At 35.1% G+C, this 15,449-nt stretch overlaps 1 protein-coding gene across 1 annotated transcript; it reads left to right on the top strand.

Moving 5' to 3' along the window:
• The first annotated feature begins 6,265 nt into the window (after nt 1-6,265).
• Nucleotides 6,266-14,174, top strand: LOC133181421 (paired mesoderm homeobox protein 2-like). Its single transcript, XM_061315932.1, has 5 exons — nt 6,266-6,705; nt 6,898-6,994; nt 12,801-12,924; nt 13,013-13,082; nt 13,196-14,174. The coding sequence occupies exons 1-5, from the start codon at nt 6,684-6,686 to the stop codon at nt 13,516-13,518; spliced, it is 636 nt and encodes a 211-aa protein (XP_061171916.1). The 5' UTR covers nt 6,266-6,683; the 3' UTR covers nt 13,519-14,174.
• Nucleotides 14,175-15,449: the final 1,275 nt, after the last annotated feature.

Below are 15,449 nucleotides of genomic sequence, written 5' to 3'. Positions count from 1 at the left end.
AGACGGACAAGAAATAAATAGAGAGAGAGGAAAAGAGTGGGGAGAGAGAGAGAGAACGCGAGTGGGGAGAGAGAAAACGAAAGAGCGAGTGGAGAGAGAGAGAGAACGCGAGTGGGGAGAGAGAAACGAAAGAGCGAGTGGAGAGAGAGATAGGAAGAGCGAATGGGAAGATACAGAGAAAAAGTCAGTGGGTAGCAGAGTGAGTGGGGATAGTGGGAAAAGAGACTGGGGGAGTGGGATAGCAGGTGGAGGGGGAGAGTGGTTTATCGATTTCATATTAAATGAATGTTATGTTATGTCAGAAGTTTCGCATATACCACTGAGCTGACTGAGTCTGTTAAAAATATTCTGATTGTAAACACAAGTACTCGGAAGTTGATATGAAAAAGATACTTGAGTTTCTGATTGACTATATCCATGTGTTTTTTTTTTTTGGAGACCAGGTTCTCCAATGTCGGAATTCCCATGGGTACCAATTGCGCCCCGTTATTAGCAGACTTATTTTTGTATTCATACGAAGCAGAATTTATTCAAAATCTTATACATGAGAAGAAAACTCTTGCTGTGGCCTTCAACTCGACATTCAAATATATCGGCGATATATTATCAATTAGCAATGGTTATTTCCATTCATATGTCGACACGATATATCCCAGTGAGCTTGAAATTAAAGATACCACAAAGTCTGACACTCTGTTTCATACCTGGATATTTAACTAGAAAAAGACGTTAATGGTAACCTAACAACAAAGCTTCATGATAAACGTGACGACTTTAACTTTTCAATCGTCAACTTCCCTTACTTATGCAACAATATACCCTTATCACCTGCATATGGGGTGTATATCTCTCAGTTGATACAATACGCAAGAGCATGCTCTACGTATAAACAATTTCTTAAACGAGGTAAGTTATTGACAAACAAGTTGATGAAACAAGAACACCAACAGTCTCGTTTAAAGTCATCATTTAGTAAGTTCTATGATCAATGCATAGACCTTGTCAGCAAATACAATCTATCATTAAGTCATATGCTGACTGACGTTATTCATACTAATTGTTAGGCCATTTATTACTCACTGAATTGTCGACGGATTTTTCTGTTATTTCCCGATCATGACAAGGAGCACACGGCGGGTGTGACCGGTCGACAGGGGATGCTCACTCCTCCATGGCACCTGATACCGCCTCTGACGTTTTTGGAGGTCCGTGTTTGCTCTGCTCCCGATTTGTATTGTTTTTATATTAGACTCTGAGCTTGAACACTGTTCGTTATCTCCATATTTCATTCCAAAATAGTGAAATTCGTGGCCGCTTAATCAAGGGTTTATGTACTAAAGCGAGGCCTTATTGATTATGTAGTAAGAGTGGATTAACTCTTTTAAATCATCTTCTCTGCTCCTGGGTATTTAACAATATATGTGCAAGGATTTGATAATCAAAGAGGTCTCTTCTAAAATTGTGATATTCATAGCCCCTGGGTCAGGGGTACTGGTATTAGGTAGGGCTCTATCGACTATATAGACTAAGGAAAAAGCATTTATTTAATTCTTTTTAAGTCTTCTTTCTGTTCTTGGGTTTTAGCAAACAAACCGACTTCATGTTTTTGACGAATAAGGATGCCTCTTTCAAAAATGTAAAATTTATACAAGTAGCCCGTGGATTTTGAGTTCTGGTGTTGGGCACACGGCGCTTTTGATCATATAGTGAAAATCCATTAATTCTTTGAAAATCTTCACTGCTCCTGAGCATATAGGAGGCAGAGTTCAAAGATGAGCAAAAGCTTATTCATACCAGGAACGTGGAGACTAGTCCTTAGGATGAGACTGTATAAACCGAGGTCTCATATCGTAGTAGGTGTTGGCATGAAAAAGATCCCTCACTGCTCAATGGCCCTCAGTGCCGAGTATAGGTATAAATTTGCAGCCCTCCACCGGCAGGTGGTGGCGTCTCCATATGAGTGAAAAATTCTCGAGAGGGGCGTTAAACAACAAACAAACAAACCAAATTTATCAAAATTATTACCCCCGAGTCAAGGGTTCTGGTGCTAGACAAAGTTCTATTGATCTTGTGGGTAAATTTTTACTCTATGTTGAGAGAAGAATTAATATCTCATAATAATGTAATTATAGGTCAATTGAATAAAAGAATTATACAGAAAATTTAATGTATTAATAGATTTTAATGATCAGTAAATATGTAAATAATAGATAAATGAAAATGAGACAAAAATACCTTATACTAGTATTACATTAAATGTTATTCAAAGACGAGAGAGGCCAATGTAAGATGGACTAAGCTTGGTTTACTATGTCTACAGTGCTTTAATGGTCAAGCACTATTGTGTTGTTTAGTCTAGTGGTGGTGACAACTGGTTGTTGCTGAGGTTGTTGCTAGACTATTTTGTTGATCCTTGATCATCCTATTTCTATTGTTTTTGGGCAACATATTTTCAGCTATCAGCTTATTTTTTTTTATCGTATACTAGTACCTCTGTGTGCATTACGGGGTTGTTTTATACTCAGATGACCGTTAAGGCCCTTTGGCCTCTTGTTTACCTTAACAATTGCAATATTTATTATCTGAGTATAAACAACCCTGTAATGCACACAGAGGTACTAGTTGACTAGGTACTAAAGATGCTAACAAACTTGGCTATAATATATAATATAAATTATATTTATTATATATTATATATTATAGCCAAGTTTGTTAGCATATTTAGTAAAGCAAATATCCAACAGACTTTATGATCAAGCGTGTATTGGTATTGTGCTGATCACGTGATATCTATATTTCTTCTTCCTTTTTATATTATGAAAAATAAATCTGGTTTCATTTAAGTTTTGAGCTTCTTTTGAGTTCTGTACGTACGATTCAATCAAGAATGTTCATACGAAAGCTCTAGCTAAGATATTTGAAGTACATTCACTTTAGCATTTAGATTATTAACTCAGGAGGATTATAGAATCATACAAGATTTAACCCTCTTTGCTAAAGACAAGGCTATGAAAAATTCAACGAACATAATATGTATGCATTATCATGTAAAATATTCAACAAATAGACCCTATTATGGAATTCGAATAGGACCACTTAATTGTTCCCTATCGCACTATCGAGCATCGACTGTTGGGTCGTTGGCGCGATGACGTGAAGGTGCGATAACAATGAAGCAATGGCGATGGTGCGAAAGAAAGATGAAGCGATAATGAGTATCGCTTCTTCGTCAACGTACCTTTGCTCCATCGTCATGACACTGTCGCGTCATCCCTATCGTGCCATCGCGTAATCGTGCTATCGTACCATCGTCATCGCATTATCACAGTATTGCATCATCATCATCGTGCTATCGCACCATCGCTTCATCGTCATTGCATTGTCGCGCCATCGTATCATCATCGTGCTATCGCACCATTGCTTCATCGCCATTGCACTATTGACCCAAACCTCGATGGTGCCATGATGCTATAGTGAACTACATGGCCCTATCCATAGGAAATTGACGATTTTTTTAAAAAATTCAAATCATAATTTCTCATGCACCGGTATGAAAATTGATCAAGTCAATCATATCAAATATATGGTCGTCAACAATTGAAAATTTTAGTAATGTCTAGGAAAATTGAATTTTAATAATATATACAGGGCCAAAACAAGGGCCTCTTCTGAACCTTGCTCTTTGAATTTCGGACTGAGAAGATCAAAGATGGAGTCTAAACTACTGTAAATCGGGTCAGAATGGTTTTCATAATTGGTGGGGGGTAGTCTAAATCGTTCAAATTCAATTATGTTGTGCCAAATTTAAGCCATAAAAAACGTCCACTATTTTTCAGATTTGTGATTTAAGTATTGCTTTTTTAACAAGTTTCCTAAACAAACGAAAAAAAAGTCGAGGTACCTTCCCAGGGATTTGTGCAAGATACGAGAGGGTAATATTTCCTTTATAATTGGATATCATTTCAATTGCTGATATCACAATTTTTGCCCTGGTATCTATATCTTTTAAGACATTTTGAAAACAGTTTAGAAATCACAAGGTAATGATAATTGGAAATATTGTTGGTATACTACAAAAGGTACAAAATCAGATATTCGAGGGACGTATCATCATACATGTAGATCTTAATTTAATTTATTTTTTTTGAAATAAAACACTCTTAAAAACATTGTTTTTTTGTGACAAGAAAATTTAAGGATGGCACAATTTAACTGAAGTTTGACGAAATGCGGAAATAGGGGGCGTACGTTTTATCCATTTGAAAGTTCGTATTTAATAACATACATGTATAGGAAACAAATTTTCACTTCAATCTGCGGGTAATTTTTCAGTTCGACTGTAAAATCAAAAGGTTAACCAATTTGCCAAATTGAGAGCCTTTTAGTCGCCGTGTTCTTGATTACTAACTAGTATATTTCAATTATAGTCTCCGCGCTCTTCGGCAATGAGAAAATCACAGGCAGTTATAATAAGAAATTACGGTCATGAAATAACAATACTATAATGTAGCTAGCATTTGTTACGTTAATGGCAGGAATGAAAATGTTAAAGCGGACAATTAATTTCTGTAATGCGGCTAATTGACATATTTATTATATGTGTTAATTTTAGCCCATGGATGTCGTATACAAATATCAGCTGAGACAGGATATTCCATGCACATTTTCTGCAGCAAAGGTAGACGATTGTTTAAATATTTTTTTAATACATGTGGATGTCACTTTCACGAAGACAAATAGAGAAATTTAAAAATATATGTACCACGAATTCTGAAATAAATAAATAGCCCCCCCCCCCCACTGCCATCCCCACCCAGCATCTAAATTATAAAGACAATATATGATGATTATTGTTGCAGGTACACGTATCTTGAAAATAATAATTTGTCTACTGATTAAGAATAACAATATACATGCCGTAATAAATAATTACTATATCCTTCAACTTAATGTTATATAAACAATATTTATTCATAGAAATGAGAAGGATGGCACGTACAACTTGCAAATCCCCTCTCCATACAAAACTTATCATACTGAGTAAATAAGCTGAAAAAAGCCTCAAAATTAGGGGAAAAAAGGAGAGAAAAAAAAAACAAGCAATGAAAACTTAAATAGATCCTTCAAATTTTAAGATAATAGCATACACAAAATTGCAATTATTCATATCTTATGTCGAAATAAAGCAATTTTTTTTTAAATTGTTCAGGAATGTCCTTCTTTATCTGATTTTTTTTTTAAATAATTTTTTGATAAATCTCTGATTATGGCAACGATATCTTTCTAAATAATTTATCTATTTATTTTATTTTTTATTTATTTTTTATTTATTTATTTATATTTTGGTTTGAGAACTGAGTGAACTTTATTTAAAATAAATGTTTATATTTCGACTAAATACATTTATCTTTAACAGTTTAAAAAAAAATAGATATAATCTAATCACGTGTAAATAAAATTTATAAGGTGATGCACAAAATTTTGTATTAAAGATATAAATTAAATTATCTTACATAATGACATAAATAAACATTTAATCAATTTTGTTTTTGTTATTATTACTTTTTCCTTAGAAACAAAACTATATAATGGTTGCAACATTTTTTTCGCTTTTAAAATATTTATGGCATTCAGAATTGGAGTCTGGAAAAAAAATTCCATTGTTCTGACTAGTAAAAATAAAAATGACAATAATTGAACAAATTGCCTCTTATCCATGATTCATAGCCGATTTGAATGCATGCAAAGGTTTATTAAAACGATTAAAGCAAATGCAAAACTGTAATTTTCAAAGCAAACGACGAGAAATATAATATTCCCTCATTGACACAAATTATGTATCTTTATATAGCTTTGACTATTGTTGCTTAAAATGACACTGAACATTATTTGGCGTCCAGAGCCAATTGTCCTAATATGTACGTCATTTCATAGAAAATTGCTGACCACTATATGGCTATTAACCAGAGGACGCGTCGTGATGCGTGACATGAAAGGTTAAAGGTTACAGTTGATTGGCAGTGGTACAATAGAGCGAGTCTGAAACCAATATTGCTGATAGAAATCAAATTCTGGGGTTTCTAAGAGTTGACAATTAAAAATCCCGTGGACGAAATTACTAGGAATGTTTTTACTTCTAATACTTTGTTTCAGATAAAGATTGAAAAATTACCAACACTGCTTGATTGGGCGCGCGTAATTTTCCCGCAGAAATTTGACACGCGCACTAGGGTGTCGTGTACGCGATGCACAGCTGCACGTGCGCACAGGTTAAAACTAAGTGACGTTTCATGCATTAAGGGGTCATCGGTAGTATGCAATAATCCACGGTGACAACACATCCGGGAGGAATTATACGGGTAGTGCTATGGCCGAACTGTTGCCGAGTGCTGCTGATTAGCAAGAGGGGAGGACAAAAATGACAGTCCTCTGATGATAAAATTAATAGTCCCACTCACAACCAATTATTCCCTCGTGTAAGCAACTTATTGCATGATGTGGCCGTTAGAATAATTAATTTAACTTCCCAATAATTTGTCAATTATATCTCGTAAACGCTCACATAAATTTAGTTATGACTGGCAAATCTCGACAAAATTGAGCTTTGATATAGCTAGATAACCAAACGGAAAGTTTTCAGTCACATAGGGAATTCGGAATACTCAAAGGATAAAGTTTGGATCATGAAGACAACCGCAGGTCTAAGTAAGTGCTTTTTTTCTCCCTCTTTCTTCTCTCACACATAATTAGATATATAAAGCGATGCAATAAGTTATCCAAATATCATCACAACCTTGCGTTCAAATTGCCAATTTGTATAAACTGTGGAGTAATTAAATGAATATACTATTATAGACTCTTGTCACACTTGTACATTTCTCTGTTGTTGACTTACAGATTTTCACAGTTTCGGCAAAATGCAGAATTTTTCCTCGATCCACCAACAGGGGGGATCATCAGAGGATATATCTAAACCCAAAAAACCAAGACACAGGTAAACGTCTTATTTTATATTATATTAAATTTCAAATTCTTCAAAATATGGTGAACACACGTGATTTATGAGTTAAGTATTATTTGAGGAAAGGGGCGTGTTTATTCATTTATCTTTGAAAAATGTTACCGCATATAGTACATATAGTACAAATTGTGAAAGGAAACATATTATTTACAATGCCTATAAAGATTTTGAAAAAAAAAAATAGGAAAATTGTTGGGGGAAAATGAAAAAAATTGTTATATATGTAAAACCTATAACTGATATTCTTTCTTTGGTTTGATTAATATATTGATATCATCACTTGCAAGTTGAGAAAATTAACTCTAAGCCTCAAAACGCACGACAGTGTAGAAAGCGTTAAATATAGAATATCAGCTGGATTCACCAAGTGCAAGCTCATACTTCCGCCAGCCTGAGTTTATCTCAATATTCCAATACCCCAGGAATTCCTTTTGCTTAAAAAACACATTTTTTCCATAAAATCTGATTGCAAATTAAAATGTGCAGTAAAACATTTTGATATGCATGCATCTTGCGGAGAGTTGGAAGAAGGGGAAAAAATTCAAACAAAATCCCATATTTAACCGGATCTCCCCCAGAACCAAATTTAAGAAAAAACAAACAAACAAAATTCCATATTTAACCGGATCTCCCCCAGAACCTAATTAACACCCTGATACATGTATCCTCTTTTTTTTTTTTTAAATCCTATATATTCCCATTTAAAATTTTGAGCAATGATCTGAAGACGAAAAATATGAAACTGTAGATATCCTCTGTAGATACTTGCATATTAATATGAGTAAATTGTTGAACTTAGGAACATGTTTTAAAGGGTTTTTTTTCTATATAATCCCAGTGAATATTCGATCTCTAACTGCCCCACCTAGACCATGCTGGGGCAATGGATAAAATAAATTTGAATCTGAATTATCTGGGAACGTTTGCATAATAATATGATTTATATGTTGGTCCTGTTGTTCTTGAAAAGATTTTTGGGAACGTTTCCCCTTTATATTCCTATGTAAAACGTTGATCCTCTTATTAACGTATCAATATATGCGAACGTCTTTAGGTAGCAACGATTCAAGTTTTTCAAATCGTGGCCCCCCTGAGGGTAGGATGGGACCACAACAGAATATGAAAGTTTTGCTTGGAAATGTATGGAGAAAAAATCTTAAAATCTTTTAAGAATGATCGACAGAACCATGATTAGGGATATGAATATTCAAAATCCCCAAATAATACATATTCAAGTGTTTTTTAAAACCATGCATGACTCCGCAGTTTAGGTGGGGCCCCGATAAGGGGTCACATAGGGAAAAATTAATTAATTAAAATTTATTTAATCAATCCGTCTTCTAAAATAGAGGTACTGTGAGCACTGAGCTCACAAAATAATACCCCCGCTCCCATACGAGTATAATGGCAAAGTCCATTTGTTGCTATGGGAAAGGCCAAATATCTGTCTGATCAAAACATAATGTAGGAGATGCACAATGGCAATATGTAATAAAGATTCTGTGAAAGTATCATTAAATTTTATTCAGTGGTTTTGGAGGAGTTGCGGATAAAAAGTGGGTGCCCTGATATTACACAAAGAATGTCTGTGTCCATGTTTTGCTATGGGAAACCTAAAATATGTGTCCAATCAAAAAAGTAAAATAGGAGGTGCACAATGGCACTGTGAAATAAAGATGCTGTGAAAGTATCATTTAATTTTATTCAGTGGTATAGGAGGAGTTGCAGATATGAGATGGGTACCCCGATTTTGTAAAAAGAATGGCAATGTACATGTTTTGCTACGAGAAACCTGAAATATGTCCGATTAAAAAGTAAAATAGGAGGTCACAATGGCACGATGTAATAAAGATTCTATGAAAGAACATGTGTATCATTACATTTTATTCAGTTATGTAAGAGTTGAGTACCTCAAAGCGTAACGGACGGACGGACGGACATCCTCATCACTGTACAACCCCTGCTTTTCAAGGAGTCTGATTAAAATCAAACCTTTACTAGCTCCTAACTGCTTTTCAAGCTGGGGGTATAAAAACAGCAGCGTGCACAACAATTACTCCTTTTGATATGCAAGCATCCCTATATATAGTACACATTGGTCGCTATATACAGTAGCCTAGTGGTTGGGTCACAGGCACTTGTTTCGTAAAATGGGCACCCCAACTTACGGTAAAAATAAGTAGGGGGTGCCCTGTATATACGAAACAATTAAGTGCCTGTGGGTTGAGTGCTCGCTTCATGTCTGGGAGGTTCGGCTTTGATTTTCCTTCCTGGCATCTCATTAAACCAAGAACATTTAACGTAAGTGGGGATTGTTCTTTAGCCAAGCTCCCAACATTAGAAGTTAAATTCACGGGTCTTCCAGATATGATCTTAAAAACGAAGGCCCTGTGTCAAGATGATAAAGAACCCTCACTGCTAAGTCCAAAGCTGGTACTCACTGTACATGAGTAAAAAAAAAATCTCACATTGGACGTTATACAGCTAATAATCAATCAATAAATATAATGTAGATTCATGAATGATTTGTTAAAATCATTGTCCGGGTGGCTAGGGTTAGAATAAATTTTGGAATTATATAGGAAACTTAAAAGAGTTCAAGAATAGCAGGGTGACTCTAATCAAATTGATATGCCAAAATTCCCACGTGCTTTCAACATGTTCAAGAGCATGTATGACGGTTCAAACCATGGATATTAAGTTTGGGACGGGGCTAAAACAACGTCAAGGGATAAAATTTACATGTACATGTATAAATGGACAAATCTTCAGAACAGCAAGCTCATTTTTTATATTGACTAGAAGATAATGGCCACCTACCGGTAATTGTCCCCCACTTTCGCGAAAGCGAGGGGACATTAAAACTCACTCGTCTGTCAGTCTCAAAAACTTTAACCTTGGTCATAAGTTAACATTTGAATGAGAAAATAAAGAGCTTTCATATTTCACATGTACATTAACTGTGACAAGACCTTTCCAAATATTCAATGACTATGATTTTTGACCCCGTGACCTTGAAGTTTGACCTACTTTTAAAAAATTTTAATATTAGTTTCACCTTCACTTGGTCATAACTTTTGATTGAGAAGAGATAAGGCTTTAATATTTCAATTGTACATTACCTTTGACAAGACCTTTCCAAATATACTATGATTTTTGACCCCGTGACCTTGAAGTTTGACCTAATTTTCAAAAATTTTCACATTAGTAATAACATTTGAATGAATCAAGATAGGGCGTTTATATTTGACAAGTGCATTACCTGTGTCAAATATTTCCAATTGTACTATAATATTTGACCCCGTGACCTTGACCTTAAAGTTTGACCTAATTTTCAAAAATTGTAATATTGATGCTAACTTTTGAAGGAGAGAAGATAGAGTATTCATATTTAACTTGTGCATTACCCGTGACAAGACCTTTCCAAATGTTTTATGATTTTTAACCCCTTTACCTTGACGTTTGACCTGATTTTCTAAAATTTTAACATTGCTGATATCTTTTGAATGAGAGAATATAGGGCATTTATAATTCATGTGCATTACCTGTTTCAAAATCTTTCCGAATGTACTCTGGTTTTTGACTTCGTGACCCTGACCTTTAAGTTTAAACTGCAGTCTTTTTCATTTTTTACATGGTAAGAAGTTTTGAATGAGAGAAGATAGGGCTTTCATATTTTATATGTAGATTACCTATGACAACACCTCTTAGAAAGGTGTATCAATTTTTGACTTCATGACCTTGATCTATAAGTTTGAAAGATACACAAACAAAACAGTAAAATTATGCCATAAAATTGAAAGCAAAACCACTAACACACCGAAAGCCGGGGACTACAATTCTTTTAATTTGCTTGTTAACAACTAAACTGTATAATGACAAACGAGATGACCCCAGCATTTCATCGTCAGAGCCTTCCTTATTTGTATAGTAATATTCCCTGAAATTTCCAGGGGTCCATGTTTTATGCCCTGTTCACAGATTTGTATTGTTTGTAGGCTTTTTTTTTTTTATAGATTGACCAGTGTTCGTTATCTTCACCTACATATATTTTATTATGGTAAGATACTGATATTCAGAATGTAGTGTGGTTTCAAGTTTGTTAACTCGTGACTCATTTAGGGTTGCATTGGGCAATAATATCGGGGCAAAATATAGAGAAAAAAATCTAAGAGCAACACGACCATGATGAATCAGGTGATCACTGTCCTTGGGCATTTTTTTCATTATACATTTGCTCAGTGCACATGATTCCTGAGAAGAAAATGCACATATTTTTAGCTCATTTGAGCCGAAGCCGAAGGGTCATAATTTGAACAAACCTTAATCTACACTACCTTTCTTTGGTCGCCCATAGGAAAAAAATCTTCTTCTCAAGAACAGCAAAGCCATTATTAGTCATATTAAAATAGAAACATCCTCAGGTAGTGTAAGATTCAAATGTCACCAGCTAGGGGTAAGGCCAAATTGGGCGATCAAGGTTTTACAAAGGAATACATGAGGGATATCTTTAAAAATCTTTTTTTCAAGAACAGCAAAGTCATGATTAGTCATATTTACACGGAAGCATCTTCGGGTAGTGTAGATTCAGGTTTATTCAAATCATGACCCCGGGGATAAGGAGGGGCCGCAATGGGCGATCAAGGTTTAACAAAGGAATACATACAGAATCTTCACAAGAAAAGCAAAGCCATGATTAGTTATATATATATTGATTCAGGTTTGTTCAAATCATGACCCCCGGGGGTAGGGAGGGCCAACAATGGGTGATCAAACTTTAACATAGGAATATTTGGGGGAAATCTATAAGAATGTTCTTTTCAAGAACAGCAAAGCCATGATTAGTCATATTAAATAGAAGCATCCTCAGGTACTGTAGATTCAAATGTCCCCAGGGGTAGGGCAGGGCCACTATAGAAGATCAAACGTACAGAAAAAATCTTGAAAAATTAACTAAAGCCATGATTTGTCAAATTTTTTTCCTATCCAAAGTGCTCAGGTGAACGTTGTGACCACTGGGCCTTTTGTTTCTATTTCTCGATCATCTGAAAGCGTTATGCATATAGACTCCAAATAATACGAGAAGAAATATATATATTTTTACTCGCAACAATCTCTATTATGTCGACATTAAGCTTCACTGTTTGCCAAGTGTTAAAATTTTTAGAACTTCGATTCGGTTTGAATGATTAATTAGTTAATTTTTTTTTACATCGAACTGTGTTTTTTATTCCACATTGAGGCATATAAATTCAATAGGGATCGCCCGTTAACTCTTAACTGAATCCGCCAGGCAAGGGGGGGGGGGAGTCCCCCTTAACATTTTACCACTATGCTGCAATAAAGAATAGACAGAAGGTCCATAGGCAACAACATTCGCCTGAGTCACTTAGGCCCTTCTGTTCTTCATCAGTAGATTTTCCCATACATATTTCTATGAAAAAAATTGGTCACCCAATGTGGTCCCTCTTTCCCCCCCAGGGACCATGATTTGAACAAACTTGAACTTCACTACACGTACCATGCAAACAAGGATGTTTCCATATGAATATGATTGTTTCTGAATTTGCTGTTCTTGATAAGGAGACTAAAAACCATTCATAACTTATTGTTGTTCGCCCTCAATAATAAAGTTTTATGACTTTTTTTTTGCTTGACAGGGAATTTCTGTAAGGTTGTGTCCCCTCAAACTGAAATCACTTCCTTTGTGTCTGTTCTAAGTCTTAGATGTATAATTACTCTACAGACTACATTAACATTCTTTTACCACTCGTTGTAGAACAACGTTTTCGCCTTTTCAATTGAAAGAAATGGAGAAAGCATTTAGGAAAGCACCTTATCCTGACGTCATGACCCGGGAGGAACTGGCTAGGCGATTGGGTTTGAACGAGTCACGTGTCCAGGTATTTTAAACTGATAGCTAATGTCTTTCAAATTAGGGTCAAAAGTCTTGTAATTACATGGTCTTAATCAGAGGATGATTCTTTTCAGATCTGGTTTCAAAACAGACGGGCAAAGTGGCGAAAAGGATATTCTCCCAAACTGGACATCAGTTCAAAATGTGAGTTCAATTCATGATTTGCAAAAAAAAAAAAAAAAAAAAAAAAAAAAAAAATTCTTGTTTTATTACATTTGTTTCCCTTTTGTCTATATTTGAATTTTTATAAATTTTAGCAAATGAAAACGAACAGAAAGAGGACCCTAAACCACCATTACCACCTCCAACCACAAAAGAGTCTACAGAACCTAAGACCGTCTCCTGGCAACCATGGCCCGTTCTGACTGAATATTCTCCCTATCCTTCTACTTGGATGGGATTTGCAAGTCATACACACAATCCCATTCTGTTTAGTCAACAGTCGCTATTTTATCCCAGAGAAGTCGGTAGTTCTAGACAATCCGATCTAAACGTGCCATTAAATCTTGTTCAGAGGGAGTACAGTTATGGTGAAAATGTTTTTGATATGTCGAAATTTTTGCCCAAAGAGAAGGAATGACATGCAACCCACGAGACACTGCATAAATTATACTTAACTCTCAAACTAGTGATTAGGAAATATGAGTTCTTTGAATTTTTTTCCTTTCAATTTTATTCTTGAGATTTTTTTTCTTTGCATTCCCTGTGAAGTCTTTTTCGCTCCCATCGTGCATCCTACATACTATTAGTAGAAGACCTGTAGTTCTAATATGACAGTTGAACTACTAGTTGTTGCATCGTAGTGTATGCAACATAGTTTTAAAAATGTGTCGAGTTTCAGAACACAAAATAATAAGCCAAATTTGGCAAATGAATAAATTTAGAATATACAAATTATGTTATAAATTTAAATGTAATCTTGATTGCTATTTTAGCTAGTTAATTTTTTTGTGCCTTTCTGTAAATAGTTACGTTCTTCAGTATTTTTACGGTTAATATTTGGAGCTTATTATACATGTAAACTGCTATATCTGTGCTGGGCCGTGCAATTGTACAGCAGTGCTACCTTCATATATACTGTACATTTTTAAGTACTTGAATTCGGACAACAATTATAATAGGCTACTGTTAAACTTTTTTAAAGCAATATATTTCTAGCTTTTTAATGTTTTATATTAGTTATTTAAGTGGTACATGCCTATTTTAAAATAATAAATACAAGGTTCTGCATTGCAATTCATTCGTTTAATAATACAAGTATAGGGCATTTTACATGACCTTTTGGGTTAATTTCAAGTTAAAAAAAAGAGTTAAAGATTTCCATTTTAAAACATTAGATACACAGGGTTTTTAAAGTATTTATGATATACATACACAATTTGTTGGATTTCAGGTAACGTTGAGATATAACAAGCAGAAATACACGATGCCTTGTACGATTAGTGGAGTAACACTGTACGTCCAAGACAAAATGTACATGTAGTTACGATATCGACTGGTTATTTTGTTTAAAGATTGCTACATTATTTTTATATAGTTTTTTAGCTCACCTGAGCCGAAGGCTCAAGTGAGCTTTTCTGATCAAAATTTGTCCGTTGTCTGTCGTTGTCGTCGTCGGTGTAAACTTTTCACAGTTTCATCTTCTTCTCCAGAACTACTGGGTCAATTTCAACCAAACTTGCCACAAAGTATCCTTATGTGAAGGGAATTCAAGTTTGTTCAAATGAAGGGCCACACCCTCTTTCAAGGGGAGATAATAAAGAATTAGTAAAAATTAATAGCATCTTTTAAAAATCTTCTTCTCAAGAACCACAGGGCCAGGAAAGCTGAAACTCATGTGGAAGCATCCGCAAGTAGTGTAGATTCAAGTTTGTTCAAATCGTGACCCCCGGGGATAGGGCGGGGCCACAATGGAGGATCAAAGTTTTACATATGAATATATATAGCAAAAACCTTTTAAAATCTTCTTCTCAGGAACAGCAAAGCCATGAGGAGTCATATTTATATGGAAGCATTCTCAGGTAGTGTAGATTCAAGTTTGTTCAAATCATGACCCCCAGGGGTAGGGCGGGGCCACAATGGAGGTTTAAAGTTTTACATAGAAATATATAGCAAAAACCTTTAAAAGTCTTCTTCTCAGGAACAGCAAAACCATGATGAGTCATATTTATATGGAAGCATCCTCAGGTAGTGTAGATTCAAATTTATTCAAATCATGACCCCCGGGGGTAGGGTGGGGCCACAATGGAGGATCAAAATTTACATAGAAATATACAGGGAAAATTTTAAAAATCTTCTTCTCAGAAACAGCAAAGCCTTGATTTATCATATTTATGTGGAAGCATCCTCAGGTAGTGTAGAACGATGTGAACGATGACCCCTGGGATAGGGAGAAGCCACAATGGTGGATCAAATTTTTACAAAGGAATATATGGAATTTTTTTTTTTAAATCTTCTCAAGTACAACAAAGCCATTTGTCATATTGACATGGAAGCATCATCAGGTAGTTA

Source organism: Saccostrea echinata, unplaced genomic scaffold, assembly GCF_033153115.1.
Source record: "Saccostrea echinata isolate AGI-Se365-2 ecotype Australia unplaced genomic scaffold, CSIRO_AGI_Sech_v1 ptg000008l, whole genome shotgun sequence".
Lineage (NCBI taxonomy): Eukaryota > Metazoa > Mollusca > Bivalvia > Ostreida > Ostreidae > Saccostrea > Saccostrea echinata.
The sequence above is the reverse complement of the archived record's forward strand: the minus strand, read 5'-3'. Positions and strand labels throughout refer to the sequence as shown.